Below are 19,121 nucleotides of genomic sequence, written 5' to 3'. Positions count from 1 at the left end.
CCGTGCCGCCCTCCACGGGTCAGGAGGTGAGATCAAACCTGAGGCTGACGGTAACCACCTCCAGGGCATCTGAGACTGGCTGGTTCCTATCGGAGCTGACACGTGGCCACAGGACCAAGCAATGCAGGCCCCTCCCTCTGCTCTTCCTATTTCTCCTGTACACTGTCACCCTCTGAGTGTGGTGTGTGTCCGTTTCTGTGCACGACGGACAGAAAGAGAAACTCCTCTGGAACTGAAAGCCGTGCATCTTACCAACAGTTCGAATTTTCTAGTTCCAAAGGCGTAGATTAGCTGATCCATAAGCAATCTGTAATGACACAGAGAGTGGCAGAACCTAAGGTTCGCTGCCGCCTCTCCCTTGCCGCCCACCCCCTTTCTTTACCGCAGCGTTTTCTTTTGTCGTGACTGTGTCTCTGACTGCGATGATGCTGCACCTCCCTTCCCCTGGGGACGTGCTGCTCCACACTGTAGGTCTTCAGAAGCTTCCTGATCTAAATGGGTCTCCTCATCTGGGCATGCGGCTTTAAATATCGGCTATACTGGGGTCTGGAGCATGGGGATGGAGGGAGGGCTGGGAAATGCTGCAAGGGCAAAGTAGCTGGATTACGATGCCCTCCACCTCGAAGGAGCAGGGGGTGTGAACCGCCGAGGGTCCAGGGGTGTCCGCTCCCCCCTAACCCACCCCACGAGAATCACTTAAAGACCGACTGGAAAGTGGGACATTCGTGATTCTTCATCTTCTTCATGAAGTTTTTGAATTCTTTGTTTTTCTTGTCCCACTTATGGATGGCCGTCAGCAGGTACTGGCTCTTGACCTTGCGGCCCATGATGAGGAAGTGGTGGCTGAGGTTGTCCAGCTGGTGACAGGGGCAGTCGGCCCCATTCTTCAGGTACAGGACCAGCTTCTTCAACTCCTTCTTCTTGATGGGCCCCAGCTTCAGGGGCTTCTTCTTCTTGGGAACAATCTTCTTGTCGCCATTTTCCTTTTTCACTTCTTTGATTTTCATCCTCAGGGCTAGAGAGGGGGAGGACAGAGAGGGGAAGAGGAGAGAAGGGAGAGAGAGAGTTTTAGAACATGGCTTTTCACCAGAAACCACAACCCACCCGCGGGCAGAAGAGCAGGAGACATAAAAGGCAAAGATCACCTGAAAGAGGGAGGCTCTATCTGTCTATTCTATAGATAAGGACCAAGGTCTCAGCTCACCTTCACGTACCAATTCTGCCCCCTGGTTTTGCAGTATCTGAGGGTATCTCAATGGTTGTCACAGGATGCCGTGAGAGTCTCAAATAAAAGTTCAAAACCAAATCATGTGTCTCTTTTTTAAAACTCCAGGACTCAGACTATCATACAATGCTTTAAGAGAAGAAGGGGATCATCTAATCCAATCAAGTCCACATAATCCAATGCTACCAACATCAGCACTCAAAGAAAAAACTTACCCTCAGTTTTGTTTGTTTGTTTGTTTTAAGGAGAAAGTTATTGGTTTACGTTTTTTTTAATATCCAAAGGACCTAAAATTCTTTGTCAGTTGGGTCCTGGAAAGAAGACAGACAGAACCTGTGTGTGTGCAGTCAGCAAGGGAAAGCTGACTGCATCAGACGTCAGCGTCCAACTTTGTCATCAGAGAAACCAGGGTTCCAACCACTGGGCCTCCAGGGCGTTCAGACAGCAGGTACCATTGACGTGCTGTCCACCACTCATCAACCACTAGATGGCGCCACTAATGGGCTATCCTACCCACCGTGTAGACCCACAGAACCAAACTCGACTTTGACCTCTCGACCCATTCGAGCAAGTCCTGGTGAGGGCCTGATGGATAAATCCAGGTGGTGATTCCTTAAATCTCACATGGTACCTGGGCTTCTTCCATTCTCAGCACGGCTCCCCGAAGAGAGGGAAAGCCAGCCCTCTGCCAACTCTGCCTTCCGGCCTCTTTGTCTCTACAGAGCCTGAGTCAACAGTGTTTCAGGGTTAGTGTGTGGACCACACACTCTAGTGCTGGCTTCATGGGGTTAATTGGTGAGGATAAATTAGCGTGGAGGCGTCCTATTCATCGGAAGTGCACCAGAAACACAAACACAGCGTCCTTTTAACAGTCAACTCCCCTCGAAGCCTCGCCAGCCCTGGAGAGTTCCAAAGGAGTTGGAAATCATTTCTAGATTCTGGTCACCAGATGATGTGTCCATCCCTTGAATTCTTGTGAATTCCAAATCACCAAGCCCTCTCTTCTGAATAACTCAAAGCTTCCACCCACATTCCATGAGGAAAGACTTGAATCGAGCTACAGAACAGTAGCTAATGACTAGGAAAGCATCTGGATGCCCTCAAGAGCACTGAGTATTTTCCATGCACTTCCTCAGTGAAACCTAATACCTCCACGAGGAAGGTGCAATTATTTCCCCCATTTAACAGATGAGAAGACTGAGGCGTAACGGTTACGTTTACTTGCCCAGAGTCACTGACCCTAAACTAAACCCACGGACTGAGTGTGCACTTATAATCACCGTTCTGTCCAGGCCGAATTGCAAAATTCTTTATAATGAAGCTGACATGTCAAGTGCTGATTAAATGGACCAAGACAATACGGGAAAAGGGCTCGGGCTCTCTTCCCAGGTTTACCCACATTTCAAAATGACTTTACTTACGAAATGGTAAGAGTTCCTCCTGGTTGAAAGGGAACACCGCAAGAGTGAAGGCTTTATTATTTATTCTTTAGCTGATTAGAAAGCACACCCTTGGCCACCCCAAGAATTAGGAGAAATCCTAGGAACAAAGCTTCAGTGAATGTGTCAAAATCAGGAAATCAAATGCACTCCCATCCCTTTTGCTTACAGAAGGAGTTCCAGCTCTGCAGCCACCGAGCCCCAGGTAACAAATAGCCCAGGCCCGCAGCCCTTAAGGAAGACCTCACTCCCAAGGGTGGTGGAGGTTTTGGGGACTGGCCCAAGCAGCAGATGGTTAGCCCTGACCTCGCAGGCTGGTCCAGCCCCCCTGCCCACGGGAGTGCACTGAGCACAGTTTCCCAGTGAGCTCCTCTCTTTACTGCCCCACGGAACCAGCCACTGCCCAGCACCTCTGATTTTGCTTGATTCCTGCACCCACTCCCACCCTGAGGGCAGAGGCAGGGGGACCAGCAGGTGGGAAAGCCGCAACTAGGAACCAGCAGAGACCACCCCTCTGGGACCTCCGCCCAGACCTGCCCAAGCAGCCCTCCCTCTCCCTCCCCGGCTCAGCTCCCCTTGTCGGCTTACCATCCTTGTACCTGGTGGGTCACCTGAGAAAAGACTTCACCTGGGCCAGTCTATAGTTCGCTCATCTAGAAATGTGTCCGGGGGGTTGAGCCAGAGGAGACTCCCTGCCCAGGCCCGGGCAGATCAGGGCTCCATCTCTGCCCGCCCTCCGCACTGTGAGAACCGACTGACCCAAGGAAGGCAGCCAGGGACTGCAGGAAGGCGAGGCGGTGAAGACACCCTCCGAGAAGTGCCCCGACGTGTCACGTGACCCAAGATCTAAAGCTGGGATCGATTACATCACTGGCAGGGACGAATGCATTTCCAGGGACAACTGGGCAGCCTCTTTTCTGCAGAGAAGTGAGCCATCATTTTTTTTGGAGAACCCACCGTGTGCGAAGCACAGGACAGGTGCTCTCTGTGAGGCTCTCCTGACTTAATGCACAGCAACCGCTGTTATTACTGACGGCGATCAAGGAGAAGGACTCGGGTTAAGGAACAACACGAGGCCACGCTTTGTGAAAAGAGACTCAGGACTACAGAACCCACCCCTGACCCCAAAGACCACGCTGGTTCCTGCTATACCATGACGGGGTTTCAGATGCCATTGCTTCAGTGGAAACTATTTCCCTCTTTTGATTGTGTTGCTTTTAATCACAACTCAAATCAAAAATTAATGTTCCTTTGCCATGACCGTGTCAAGGAATTTCGTTCACATAGGCGGGAGCACGGCGGGGAGAGGGAAAAGCAAACGATGGAAATGTGTTCTGCATTAGACCCTTCGCTTCTTGCCATTTGGCTCCTTTCTCTTTTTGAGGTAGGGAGAGTAGGGAAGAAGGAGGCACATGTGGCCAGAAATTACTAACATCTTTCCATCTTTCAGGGCTTTATTTCAGGGATGCAGATTACCAGCAATGTTTGGATAGGCGATTAGCCATCCCAGGTTGACTTCCCCCTGCCTTGTGGGTATGTGTGCAGCCTCCCACCGCATACACCCAGGGGCTGCTGGCACGGGGTGGGGGGAGACTGACCACTTCCTTTTCCCCCACCCGGCCTCCACCATGCAGACAGCCTGGACCCCAGGGATTTCGCTCGCCCAGGGACTGTGTTTGCGCTGCAACCAGTGCTGGTGGGCAGCGGGGAGCGGCCCCAGCAGGCAGCAGCTGGGCTCACGACTGGGGCGCTGCTGGAGTCCCAGGTCCTGGGTTCTAACTGGGTGGCCACAGAACCTGGATCTGAGCTCCTGGAGGCTGTAAAGCGTGGAGTGCCGTCTGCCTGCCGGCCTGGCCGGTCGAGCATGCAGAGGGCCCGTGCTGGGCAATCCCAGGCAGACTGCTGCGCCCACCCTGCCCCCGTGCTTCTCTGCCCCCTCCCGAGCCTGTCTCCCACAGGGTGATGATTCTACACCTGCCTCAGGCCCTTGATCGCAGCTACCCGTGACAGCCAGACCCTGAACTGAGACAAAACAAAACAAGAAACAAAACCCTTCTCTGCGTTTTTTCCTAGCAGCAACTGAACGCCCTCCAACAGTAGGATATGACTCCTGCCTTTCACCTTGCTGGTCAGGGCCAGTGAGGATGCAGAGACCAGAAACTTTGAAAACTCAAAACTTAAGGTCACAGTTAGGGGCTGTCTGGGTCTTTCTCTGCAACCTTAAAATAAATAACCCCTTCTATTCAGGTTAGACCCTGAAAGTTTCATCCCACTTGCAGTCACCGAAACCATATTTTTTGCCCACAAATGATACCCCCCTGGTAGCCTCCCCGCAAAGCCTGGCCATTTTCTGAGGCTGAAATGAGCAGAGGAAGCTTGTTACACTCATCCCAAACGCACACTCTGTTCAAAACCATCTTTTTCTCCTGACCTGCTTATGCTAATGGGGCCGCCATCCTTCCAAATACCCAGACAGGGAGCCTGGACGAGAGGCCACTGTTGGCCAAGGGCCAGGCATTTACACGATGGACAGTGTGGAATTGCTGCAGGAGCGCAAGAAAGGGCCTGAGATGGGGAAGGTGCCGAAGGGGCTGAGTCAGTCGCCAGCTTTGTGACTCATCTGATTACAGATAACGGTTGCAGTGAAGAATAAAGTACAGAGACGAGAAGAGAAGGAGGAACCTCCACTGGGGAGTTCCTGCAAAGTCATCAGAGGAACGGATGGAAAACCAAGTAGCTCAGCATCTCGGAAAGCACAGGGGGAAGGCGCTTCAAGTGGAAGAAATGCTCCTTCATCCCCAATGCTGCAGAGTTTAAGAATGAGTGTGGGACCAGCTTGCCAGCCTTGGCAGTGTGTGTGTGGGGGGGGTTTGTTGACGACCTGTGGGAGCCACAATCCCAGGGGGTGAGGGAGACTCCCAGAGAGCTCCAAACCAATGGGAAGTGAAAAGGTTTTCCATCCTGACAACCACCAAGCGTCTGGAATGTTTGTGAAGGGTCATCACTGGCCACTTCTAGCCAAACACAGTAGATTGAGCACACAATCATTTCTACCCCTCTAAAATTATAGTTTAAAAAAAGTTATAAACACACGCAAGAAAATGGTAAAGAAACAAGGACATCACATTTAGTATAATAGAAAGCAAATGGATGGTGGGTCCTGGCTTGATGAGAAAAGAAAAGCTGAAACCCAGCTGCTAACAGAGGGAGCTGACAGTAAGAAAGCAGCATATCCACATGGCAGGACCCAGACGTGCTCGTGAACTGGGGCCATTGGGTGCTTCTGCACTCGATGACAGAGACTGTATTAAATATAGGAACTGAGAAGTCTGCATCAGGGCACCCAGATCCACCAGCCTGGCCATAAATCCAGATGACTGCCCCTCACCAACTCCAGCTGCAGCCAAGACATTTATTCCGTACAGAAGGTTTGAACCCAGACAGACTGGGCTTGCGGACACCAGGCTCACAGGAGGACGGAGTAGTGGGGAGCTGCCCTGACACCAAAGGATTAAATGAAAGTCTGCACAGTGAAGAGCGAGACCCTCAGGTCTTAGAACACTACAGCAATACCCCCAGTCAGAGGACTGTAGGGTTTCTATCTAAAGAAACTAGTAGCCCCAAAGAGAAGACCTACAGCTCCCCCTAACAAAATTCCAAAATGAGGCCCAACAAATCACAGGCCATGCATACATGCAAAGAGCTCCAATTTAGTGCTTTACTCTTAAGCTCCAGCGGCCAGCCAAGATCAGCAGGCTTTTAAAGGAAAGACTCTAAATGGGAACGAGAGACCAAAACACACGAAACACACAGAAAAAAAGAAATCAGAGATAACAGAAACAAGCTATGGCACAGAAGAAAACTGTTTACAAAGATAATGGAAGATACTGTATTCATGAAACCAGCACAGAATGCTGTTAAAAGGAATGTTCAGAGAACCAAGAGTATTTGAAGTTTTAAGAGGTAAGAGCAGAAATAAAGAATGCAACACACGTGCTTTAAGGTAAGCTTCAAACAAAACGACAAAGAGATGGAGATAGGAGAGAGAAAGATAAAAGAGAGAACCCAACCAGGAGGTTCAACATCTGAATAAGAGAAAACCAAGAAGACAAATGAGAGAAAATACCAAAGAAATAATGCAAGAAAAATTTTCCAGAAATGAAGAATGTAAGTTCTCAGTCTAAAAATTAAAACGAAGAATTTAACTAAAAATTAAAGTTGTGTAAAAATTAAAATTAAGAAACAAAAGTGAGACAGATCTTTGTCTTCAATAATAGAAAATCAATAATAATAATAATAGAAAATCAATAAGCAATGTCTGAAAATCAAAATTAAAAATTAAAATTAAGTATGGTATTTATTTACTCCATTTTGCTATCTCTCATAAGAAATAGCTAAAATAGCTGAAAATTATTACCTCTGGGCTGGGGAAATTAGTGGTTGGAAGGCATGGGGCAGAGGCCTGCAGTTTTTTTGTTAAAAACCTTTTAATACTATTTGACGTTTTAAATTGCATTTATTCTGAAGCAAAAAACTTAGATTTTAAAAAAGCTTGCTGTCTAGTAAAGAACTGAAATGTATATAAAATGTCAATGAATCACAAAATGGGAGCTCTTAAAAGAAACACAAAGATTACATTTCCTGGCCCTTCACTCCCCATTCAGCTGGAGCAGCTTGGCGTTACTTAGGGCTTCTCAGGGAGGGTTTTGTTTAAGAATTCTGCTTTTTCCACTGTTTATTTGGGAGCACGGGGTAGCCTATAGAGCTTGTCAAGACGATCATTTTTCAGATAAAAAACCAATTAGGTTAGAATTCGGATTATTTACTTTGAATGCAAAGGGACGTCAAACCTGGTTCAGCTGAATAGGCTGCCCGAGGCTGGAGGTGCCCACAGCTCCCTGCCTCTCAGCCCAGCCACAGCTCCTCCAAGAAAGGAGCAGGAAAGCATGGGGTCCCAGCAGATTCTGGGGACAACTGACCGGCAGTCAGATATACCATCTCCAATAGGTGCTAATAAAAAATCATCCTAGGGGCTTCCCTGGTGGCGCAGTGGTTGGGAGTCCGCCTGCCTTTGCAGGGGACGCAGGTTCATGCCCCGGTCTGGGAGGATCCCACATGCCGCGGAGCGGCTGGGCCCGTGAGCCATGGCCGCTGAGCCTGCGCGTCCGGAGCCTGTGCTCCGCAACGGGAGAGGCTGCAACAGTGAGAGGCCCGCGTACCGCAAAAAAAAAAAAAAAATCATCCTGGGGCAGGTAACCCACCACACAGTCTGACTCCTGACTTGCTTGCTTTCCTAAATTACTTTCTCTGGCAGACAGGGCTGAAGTTCCCAAACAGATGATCTGTGCAGCAGCCGGGAAAGATGGACAAACTCTTTACTCAGTGGCCTGTTCCCAGACCCCAGGACCAGGAAGAGCCCGCAGGTGGGCGCCTGGAGCATCAGCCCTGGGGGTTCAGCTTACAGCCCTCCTCCCACCCTGCCTCCCGGTGTAAGAGCCTGTCCAGATAGCAAGACCTCACTGAGCAGTCAGACAGAGAGGACCTGCTTTCTACGTCCCAGCCCCGTTTTCACAAATCTCTTGGGTGGGCGACCCTGAGGCAGAAAGCACCATCCCCAAAGCCAACTGTGCAAATGAGATTTGGTAACAGCGCTGGGTAAGGGCGGGGCTGGGAGAAACTGCTGCTGCTTCCAACACTCAGCAGAGGGTCTGGGCACCGCACGGGCTGGCTTGCAGGCAGTGGGATCCAAATGAGTCCTGCTGACAAAGGCCCTGCAAAGGCAGCTCAACAGACCTCCGCTCCCAGCAGGGGCCGGTGTTTGCATCATTAATTCCTTTAGCAAAGAAAGGGGCTTGCGCTTGGTACAATAACTCAGACTCTCTCCCTGACCACAAACCACGTGCTGCATACTTACAGGCATCTACTGGCTACAGGACAGACGCTACAGAGAGAAAAGGAAAAAAAAAGAAAAATCAAAACAAAACAAACAAACAAAAGGATTGAAAGCAGCTTTTCTCTTTTTCTCATTTACAAGAAAACAGCAGATGTAAAAAATGCTCCTGAGTGACTTATTTGAGACAAATTATTTAACTGAAATTGTCCTGTTTTCTGGATCCCGGACATCTTCGGGAGATGGGGGGATGGTCAGGCAGGAGGGTGGAATTTGCAGCTCTATGCCCTCCCAACCCACTTACAAGTACTCACACACACAGCACGGCGGCGTCGGTGGCGTCGGTGTCAGCCATCGGAATCCCGCTGCCTAAGCGCTTGATTTCATGGATTGTGTTAAATCCCCACTGATCGAAGCTAATGGTGCAAAATGGAAACCCCACTTTGAGACCAAAGGGCTGCCTGGTGTGGGTTTATTCGGGACGACGTGTGCACCACGGCCCAGGCAGCAGGGACTTGGGCCCCACTCCTCCCAGTAAGGACCGCATCCCTCCCCCATGCCTCCCCAAGCAGTCGGCAGAGGAGAATAGGAGACTTGCTTAAATAAAGTCACTCAAAAGGATTAATGGAACCTTGGCTCCAAGTCCGGGCCAACCGGCCAAGGCAAACAGTCCTCCTGCCGGAGGGCTCACTAGTTTTCCATTCCACCCCGCAGTGTTCACCCCACACGGCACGTTGGAGTGCGCAATGGTCTCTTGGAAGGAAGACGATGGGGAGTGGGTTTCAGAACCAAGAATCGGAAAAGCCATGAGCTAGCCCTGGCTCTGAGAGATGCTCCAGAGAGAGGTCCTCAGGATGTCCTGGAAGGCTTGTTAAAATGCAGATTGGGGCGCTTCCCTGGTGGCGCAGTGGTTGGGAGTACACCTGCCGATGCAGGGGACGCGGGTTCGTGCCCCGGGCCGGGAAGATCCCACATGCCGCGGAGCGGCTGGGCCCGTGAGCCATGGCCGCTGAGCCTGCGCGTCCGGAGCCTGTGTTCCACAACGGGAGGGGCCACAGCAGTGAGAGGCCCGCGTACCGTAAAAAAAAAAAAAAAAAAAAAAAAAAATGCAGATTGCCAGCCTGCCCCCAGAGCTTCTGCTTCAGCAGTAATGGGACGGGGCCTGAGAATGTGCATTTCTAACCTGTTCCCAAGTGACGTAATGCTGCTGGTCTGGGGACCACACTTGAGAACCACTGGTCCAAAGGGTTTGAGGGCGGGCTTTTTGGTCTGTCACCATGGTTATTCACAGTGACGCATTCTGAGGACGCTTTCTTGGATGGTGTTTAAACTTACTGGAAGCCCAGGGCAGCCCTCCAAACTCATTAAAACTCAGGCCGAAGTCAGCGCGGGCAGGTCCAAGACCCAGCTGACCTTGGGCAAGCTGTTCTAGTGCCATTTTCAGAATCGCTGAGGTCTCTGGGGCCCCTACCCCGCAGAGGTGGAATCTTGCAAAGTCAGGAAAACCGAGGCTTTGTTAGCGAGACGCAGCATCTTTCAGAGTAAAGGACTCTAAGTCCAGAATCAGCCAACTCCAGCTCCTGGTTGGGATTCCATCACTAACTTTTGTACAAATCACTTCACTTCTCTGGGTCTTCATGTAGCCATTTGGACCAGTGAATGTCAATTTCCATTCCAGCACGGGCAATCTGTCTAAGTCTTCGTACTTCCTTTCTCTGTCTTGAAACTCAGTATAGATTATCCAAGGGAAAGTAGCCTCTATCTCAGATGGCACCGGCTGCCCTCGCCGGCTCACGGCGCCCGGGGACCCTGCTGACAGTGGTCACAGCCCAAGCCCACAGAGAACACAATGGCACAAGAGCCTGGCCCTGACTGTGGGGTTGCCTAAACTCAAAGACAGCCCCCAGAAAGCAACTCCCAGCATGGCGGCAGGCAGGTCTTCACACTATCCCATCTGACGGATGGGAGAAGAGGCCTGGCAGTGCCCTGACCCCTCGGCTGGGAGTTCCCTGAAGCAGCTATGAGTCACACCCCTGAGAAGCGGCGGCAGGCACACCTCAGATCTCAGCCCTTCACTGTTCTCATAGTTGATCCCTCTGAGCAGAGGGTGTGCTCCAGACAAAATTTATGCTTTTCCTACCCATCCTTCTGGCCAAGCTACAGATCATCTTCTCCCTGAAGGTGATCTTCTCCAGCCCTGACCTTCAAGGTCCCACCCCGCCATCTGCATATGGACTCAGCACAGGTGGTAATTACCCGTGAGTGTGCTTTCTCAGCCCCCTCCCACCGTGAGCCTGCAGGCCTGGCCCACCTACCCACCCCTGTCCCTGGACTAGTGGGTGTCCCACACATCCCTGAGCTCAGCTAACACTGATACACAAGCGAACGAAGAGATATAAACAGCACAGTCTGCCCTGAAGTTCACAGCCTCACTGGTGAGACGGGCATCATTCGCTCACACCTCTGCTTCAGCAGGAACAACTACGGCCAACGGCTACTTGGCAGATCAGGCCCTGGTGTAGGTGCCTTTACAGGTTAACTCACTGAATTCTCTAGCAACCAACCCTGTGGGGTGGACACCCTCCTGATAACTGGCTTGCTGATCGGGAGGCTAAGGCAGGATGGCTCAAGAAACTGGCCGAGCTTCCACGGATCTCGAGGGGACACTGTGCCAGGAGGAATGGAGGTGAGGCCATCACCATCCACCGCCTGAAGCACGGACAGTGCTCAGCTAAGGTCCAGGGGACCCAGGCCTCGCGTGAGACCTGGGCCGGTGGCCGCTGCGGGCTGGGTCTCACTAATTCTTCCCTAACACACAGAGAATGTTCTCCAACAAACCGACCCCAATCACTGTCCCTAACAGAGGTATGCCTGTGAAACCCTTGCATGGTACCTATAATTAAGAGAACATTTCAGAAACTAACACAACATTGTAAATCATCTTTACTTCAATTAAAAGAAAAAAAAAAAGAGGACACTGATACGTTGAAACAGTAAGTAAAAAAAAAATCTCTGTCTTTGAAAGGCCTAGGGTGAGGAAATCTGCAGAGCAATTTCAGGGGTGTAAAAGTCTACCACGTAAATTGATTTGGGAAGCAATCTCTATGCAAAATTGCGTACATCAAAGACGCAGAGGAGAGAAGTACTCCAAAACATCGGCTGTCTCTGGGCACTCCGAGAACGGCTGATGTCTAAGCTCTTTATTGTGTTTCCCACTATTTTCCAGGTTTTATAATTTTTATAGTGAGAAAAAAAATTACCCCAAAGAGAAGTAAGTCTTGTCGTACTCTGGGTAAATAAGAAGTTTACAGCTTACAGTTTATGACTCTTCCAGCAGGTGTTCTGCAGGTCTTCACAGAAAGCCCACGAGACACCAAATTAAACATCGATTAACCCTGTGTGCATTCGACCGGATTTCCCAAACAAACAAAAAATCAAATTCCTTGCTACCCCCTGAAGTTTCCTGGGGCAGCCAGCAGGGAAAAGCCCTGGTCATGGGCAGGGAAGCGAAAGGAATACAACTGGGCCTGCAAACCAGGACACTTCGGAGACAGAAAGAGGGCCATTTGTTTTTATGCTGGGACCACAGGAATAAACGGGGACTTTCCTGAGCAAACAGGATATGTAGCCACCCTAACAAGCAGGTGGCCCGCGTGTAAAGGGGAGGTGCATGTTTCACAGGTGTGGCTGGCATGGAGGTGGTGATGAGTGGCCTGGCGGAGGAGAGGGCAACGGAGGCCCTTCTTCTCCCTCTCCTGGCTGCCAAAGCTACCAGGCAGGTGCAGAGGTCAGAGGGTCTGCACCCTGTCTGACCGCAGGGCTGCCCACACTTCCACGGCCCTGGCTGGGGAAGCAGAGTCCAGTGGATACAGAACCATCGGGCTGGAAGGAGCCTTTGCCACAGCCCTACGTCCTACGTCCCGTTCCCTCAGTGCGGTGACGACAGCGAGGCCCGGTAGTGTCAGTGCCGCCGGGAATAATAAGCAGAAGGGGAGACCCGTGTCCCAGGGCCTCCTCCGCCGATGGGGCCTGGGGGCAGGCAGCGTCCTCACTGCCCCCCTTTCCCTCCCAAGGGCGTTCGAGGTATAAAAGGATTCGGAAAGGGAAGTACCTCTCTGCTTCATCACAGATGTCTCTCAGGTACCAAGTTCAAAAGAGGGCAGAAAAGCAGCCTATGTCCAAAATCGTTCATTCTAACCATCACGGGATAGCACAGGCAGAAACAGAGGCTGGTCCTAGACCTGAGCCCACCCCTCGCCCGCCATGAAGCTTCTTCCTGCTCAGCCGAGATCCTCACCCACGTAGCTACCCAGCTGACTGCACTTGAATGTTTCTGTTTCTTTTTTTCAGTCTTTCTAGGCTTTGTATAAAGAGCAGGGAGGGCAGAAGGCCCAGGCACCCTCGCAGCCTGCCTGACCCTGGCCTGGGAGGCGCCGAGCATCAGCCCGAGCCCAGCCTGCCATGCACACCTTCCCCGTCCATCAGGTGGGGTGGCACCCGGCTTCACCCCAAAGCCCCAGGGAGGGGCAAGAGCGCACACGTTCTCCTGCCACCCGCCCGGCACTGCCCCACCAGAGACAGACATGTATCCCCTTGGATTACAACGTAATGCAATCAGGATGGAAAGGAATGCTGGTCTCCCAAAGGTGAAGTCTGTCTTGGCCTCAGGTAGGTCTGGATGAAGCCAAGAATCTGAAAAGTTAATGGCTGAAGGCACCCAGTCCTAGCTCTGAGCTGGCCTCCCCTCGAAAAGGGAACCCTCCTGCACTGTTGGTGGGAATGTAAATTGGTGCAGCCACTATGGAAAACAGGATGGAGGTTTCTCAAAAAACGAAAAATAGAACTAACATAGGACCCAGCCATCCTACTCCTGGACATATATCCACAAAAACAAAAACACTGTGTATGTTGAGAAGATACATACACCCCAATGTTCATAGCATCATTATTTACAATAGCCAAGACATGGAAGCAATCTAAATCATCCGGATGAATGGATAAAGGAGATGTGGTGTATACACACACACACACACACACACACACACACACACACACACACAATGGAATACTACTCAGCCATGAAGAAGAATGAAAATTTGCCATTTGCGGCATGGATGGACTTGGAGGGCATTATGCTAAGTGAAATTAGTCAGAGAAAGACAAATACTGTACGATATCACTTAAAAATCTAAAAAATACAGCTAACTACTGAATATAACAAAAAAGAAGCAGACTCACATATATAGGAACAAACTAGTGGTTACCAATGGGGGGGCATGATGGGGGATGGAGAAGGGGGTGGTAAAAACTGTTGGGGGGAAGATAGGCTCAAGGATGTCTTATACAGCACAGGGAATGCAGCCAATATTTTGCTAATGGAAAGGAACCTTTCAAAACTGTATAAAACAACAGATACAATACATTGAAAGCTGGCCTCCTCTCTACTGTCCAGGCTCCTTGCTCCCGCCGAGCTCAGCAAGCAGGCACGCAACGTGGCCCATGGTGTCAGCCCCGAGCTGGGGGTCCCGAGTCCTGCTTCCAGATCCTGACTTCACTGGGTCTCCTTTCTTTCTCTCCACCCACCTGGAGCCCCACACACAGGTAAGGGGGCAGATCTGGGTCCTCAGAGCCCGGGGGGCTGCGGGCGAGGGGAACAGAGCGATAGGATGGGGTGCCCCCCTTGGGGCTCTCTTCTGCTTCTCCAGGAAAACTACTTATTAAAAAGAGACAGAAACAAAAATCAATACATCAACAAACAAACTTCCCCATGGCTGCGGAAGCCGCTGCGCCCCATGGCCGAGTTGGCCCAAAGGAGACCCCTCGGGAAGCCGGTGGGTGGGCAAGGACTCAGATGACGGGGACAGAGCTTCTTGGGCAGCAGGTGTCTGACCACATCCTGGGGCGGCGCGCCAACTGCCAAGGCACGCCTACCACTCAGGCGGCCAGTGCTTCCGACATGTTTACCAAGCTCCTGGCTCCGGAACCGACAGATTTTGGTTAATGGGCCCCAACACGCCCCGTGTGCGGTGCATCCCTTCCTGCTAAAGACAGTCAGGACCCCGGGGTTCCGGGCGATGGCTCTGGCTCAGTCTGCTCCCCAGCATCTGGCCAGGCGTGCCCTTCACTGGCAGAGGTCAAGAGGGCTGACCCTCTGAGCCCACACACTCGCTTGCCCCCAGTTGTCCCCCCAGAGCTGGGACGAAGCAGGAGGAGTCGGGAAGCTGGGCGGGTCCCCCCGGATCTGCCCAAGAACGGAGGTCACCGCCCCGCTCACGCGCCAGGCATCGGGGACTGATGTCACCGCCACTGACCAGGGATGGTGGGAGGTGAATGTCACCCGGCCTACGATCAGACCTCCGGCACCAGCACAGACACTTCAGGACCCAGAATGCTCGAGCTCACGGCCACCACCCGGCCATTGCAGATAAGCTGGTACTACGTAGGAGGCACCTTGTCACCTGTCAGCACCCGTTTTGATCTTTGGTGGACAGACGTATAGGCACCGTACACCCAACAGCTACAGTGCCAATTTGTCGTAAATTGAGGGTTTGCAGTGAAACCATCCTTAACACGGCCTGCACGCGTGACTAATTACTACTGGTAGCCTGAGGGGCTGACACACCCTCTGAAGAACTTCATTTGCTGGCCAGTGAGGAAAGATACGGTTTCAAGACCCAGGCCCCCTGGGCAACGCTGCTGGCTGTTCTGATCTACCCCAGTCACGATTTCTCCAAAGTTCCTCCCTCCTGTGAACGCAGATTTTGTGCCTCACGTTCTCGTGCCTCACGTTCAACAAATAAACGATCTTTAAAGGGTCCTTATTATCTAAAGCGCTTCAGATGAGCTGCTGGGGCAAACCCATCCAGCTGGAGGGTTTCGGGGCACTGCAGGCCAGGGGCACAGAGGGGGGTTCCACGATCGCTCCCGCCACCCTTTAGAACCTGTTCCGAGCCGACCTTGGGAGCCGACCTTGCCCCACATCTGCAACTGACTTTCCCTGGCTTGGCTGAGGGGAGACGTCCTCTCACCTCCGATGCTCTAGACACTGCACCCTGAGGCTCTTGGTTTTCTGCGGTTCTACTCCCAAGCTCACCTATAACGTTAGAAATCGGCCTTGTAACACCCCTGCCCCCAGCAGATAAACAACAGAGCCACTGGCTGTATTTGGAGCTGCTCCCTGCTTCCCAGGGGCCACCAGGAACCAGGCCCTGCTGTGTGTGACACGGCACTCAGCGGGCCACCATCTCACATCTAGAATTTTCTCTGCCAGGCCAGGTGCTCCAGACCAACAAGGCTTTTTCTCCCTTACAAATGCCTTCCACGATTCACGCGTTGGTACTCACCGCGTGAAGCCGGCTTTCTTTGTCTGCGACTCCATCACGCCTTTGAGGACCACCGCCCTCTGCTGCCACCTCCCAAGTCCACCTTACCGCAAGTGTCAGGCATCATCCTTAAGGGCCTTACAGAGACCTGGTAAAGTCGGTACAACTATCATTCACCTTGTAAGACAAGAGGATTTAGGCTACAGTTTTCCAAAAGACACCAGCTAGTGAGTAACGGAGAGTTCAGTAGCGTGCCCCCAAATTCACATGCACCCGGACCCTCAGAATATGACCTTATTTGTAAATGCTGTCTTTGCAGATGCAATTAGTTAGGATGGGGCCACACTGGATTTGGTGGATCCCAAACCCAACGACTGGTATATCCTTACAAGAAGAGAAGAAAGGACACAGACACCAGAGAAGAGCCACGTGGAGACAGAGCGGAGACTGGAGCCATGAGTCAAGGGATGCCGGGATTGCCAGCGGCCAACAGAAGCCAGGAGAGGGCCCTGGAGCAGAGTCTCCCCAGAGCATCCCCTGGAGAGCACCCCGCCTTTGGTGAGCAGGTGGACCCCAGCAAGCGCAGGTTGGCAGGGCCACAAGCTGCGGGCGGCAATGTCATCGTCCATACCCACAGGTGACAGGCTATGGGACACTGGGTAAAGGCCTCGATGTCCGTCCAGGAAGAAAGTACACAGCGAGTGTCTCATCGGATAACCACAGACCTTCTTTCTTGAGGTCAGACACCCTTCCACATGCCCAGGAACCTCTTAAAAGAGTAAGGGTCAGTCACGCGCCGCGAGTAGGAAGTGGCCAAGCCAACCCAGGTCCAGGTCCCCCTCCTCCAGCGTAGAGGCCCCCGTGGACCAGTTTCTGTGATGAAGGTCAGGGTGAGATTTCCTTTGAAGAAAGGTTCCGCTTCGTGGTGTGTGTGTTTAAAGAACACCACGTTAGGACACAGCACCTGCTGAGAGCGACGTGGGATTTAAGAGGCCATCCAGCCAAAGCCTTCTTCCAGAGATCAGTGAACAGAGGCTGAGAGGAAACAAGGACCCAACTCATCAAGAGCTGGAACCAGAACCCCCGCTGCCCCCCGCCTCGATCCCCAAGCACTGTCCTTCAACACACACTCCGTCTCAGAAAGACAACCCCCGGCCCCTCGGGCTCCCACCGCATGTAATCACACAGTCCCCTTCCCTCCTCTCCGAATGCGAACAACCCTCCCCCTGCTCCAAGGCCAGAACAAAATGCCCCAAACCGGAAAACCAAGCTGCAGCCGGGCTGCAGGACAACCCCGGCTTGCTCTCACATCTGTCACTTCCTCCAAGAAACGTGGCTGCTGTGGAGGAGGAAAGCCGGGGCCAGAGGTCCCTCTGCCAGTCCCCCCACCATTCAAGGAGAACCTGGCCCCTCACTCTGACCCAGGACCACCCATCAGGCAGAACAGCAGGCTGCGGCCCAGCACTCCATCCCCTCCGGTCCTGGAAACTCTTACTGAGCCATCCTGGGGCCTGTCCTCGTGAGTCCCAGACCTGCCTTCCTCTGGGGGCCTTTGGGGGTGAGTCAGGGGTTTGGACGGCAGGCTGCACTCCCATGCATACCCTCGTTAGAGAGCCGCCTGGGAAATGGGCTCTCAGGCCTCACACCCCCGTGACAGCCAGACCCGGGGTGAACGCCAGCGACCCTCCAGGCCACTGCACAAGTAGCCGCGTGTCGGTTTCCTGAGCCAGGGTTTTTTTGGGGTGTGGGCCCCCCTGGAATTTCCACGCTGAGGGCTCCCAGGGAGGAACAGGAAGCTTCTCAACTCTGGCTGGGGTTCCTCATTCTAAGGCCCCGGAGCCAGGCAGGAGCACAGAGAGTTCTCAGCTGGTCCAGACCGGATTCCACCCCCCCAACCCGCTCGGGAAGTGGGGACCAAGATGGGGGTGGTGAGCAAAAGAAAAGGAAAGCACCGGTGCTCTGCGGGGCCTGAGTAATTCGAACAAGGAAACCTGCCAGAAGACACATTAGGTCTGTAAGGAAAGAAGGCTGCAGGCGAAGAGCTGTCAGTCACGAGCAAACCCACACCAGCCACGGAGCCCCGTCCTTCCAGAGAAGCCGGTCCCGGGCTCCGCTGCCCCCAACGCCTCTCACACACACCCTCACACACACACAGTTACACAGCTGGGAAAGCTAAGTCCCCAGGAAAGCTGATACCCGGAGCGGGGGGTGGACCAGATGTCCCGCCTGCAGGGCAGGAGGGAGGCCCGCCCTGGCCTGCGCTTCATTCCAGGTCTGTCGGCCTCCTCCCTGGCAACCAGAGGACCGGTCCCCAGGAGTCAGGAGCTCCAAGCAGTCTGGTCTTTGCCACAAAGACACGCAACTCAGACCAGCTTCGAGGTTCTGCTGTGCACACCGGAGCCGGCCTTTCCCTCCTGAAGGGTCTACGGGTGAGGGCGGGGACTCGAGGCTGGCATCCCAGGTTGCTGGGTGACTTGACCAGGCCACAGGCTGTCCCTCCACCCTCCTCCGGAAAATCAGGCGACGTCCTCCCGAGAAGGAAGGTTCGCCCTCCGACACAGCCACCTCCCTGGGGAAGCCATCAGCAGGAGTGCCGCCAGCAGGTGCCCTGAGGACCACGGACTCCGTGGGGCTGGAAGGACCGGAGAAGTCATCCTCCTGCTTCCTGCCAGATGCAGCCCTCTCGGGTCCACAGGCAAGAGGCCATCCCGTCTGTGAACGGCTCCCTGGGGAGGGGGGACCCCACCACCTTGTCAGTCAAGGTTTTGTTTCCTCAGCAAGCCGGGTTCTACCTGAACTACACAGCACACGATTTCCCTTGGCTGGACAAGCCAGTCCCAGTTCTCTCAGCCACTGTCCTCCTGGCACTTGTGGTCCTGAGAGGCAAACACAGCCTTGTCGTTTGAAGGAGGAAGTGGCAAGAGAATCACCAGGCCCCAGAGAAAGCGGGAAACACCCAACTTTGACCCTGTAGCACCTAGGTGTGAGGCTCACAACCTACCTGCTGACACTTCAAGCTGCTGCCCACACGAAGTACCCACCATTGGCTACCACGGGCCAAAGGGATGTCGGGTGCTCATTCCACACGCCGGCATCAGTGCAGAGGACCAGTGCAGAGGGTGTCAGTAAAAGCCCCGGGTCACTTGCCACTGAGGGACACAGGCTCCTAGATGTGCCCTGTCTGCACCCGGCTTGTCATGGCCACTGGCCCCTCTTGGGGACAAGACTGATACAAAGTCTCCGTC

General features: G+C 52.9%; 1 protein-coding gene across 1 annotated transcript in view; it reads right to left on the bottom strand.

Annotated features, from left to right (window-relative positions):
- Positions 1–692: 692 nt before the first annotated feature.
- SFRP1 (secreted frizzled related protein 1) overlaps positions 693–19,121 on the bottom strand; it is a 40,103-nt gene continuing 21,674 nt past the window's right edge. Inside the window, exon 3 of the mRNA XM_065899966.1 lies at positions 693–1,015. Within this exon, the coding sequence (XP_065756038.1) occupies positions 693–1,015 (323 nt within the window). The remainder of the gene's footprint in view (positions 1,016–19,121) is intronic.

The sequence above is a fragment of the Phocoena phocoena genome, chromosome 21 (assembly GCF_963924675.1).
Source record: "Phocoena phocoena chromosome 21, mPhoPho1.1, whole genome shotgun sequence".
Classification (NCBI taxonomy): Eukaryota; Metazoa; Chordata; class Mammalia; order Artiodactyla; family Phocoenidae; genus Phocoena; species Phocoena phocoena.
Note: the sequence above shows the minus strand (reverse complement) of the source record. Positions and strands in the feature narration are given on the sequence as shown.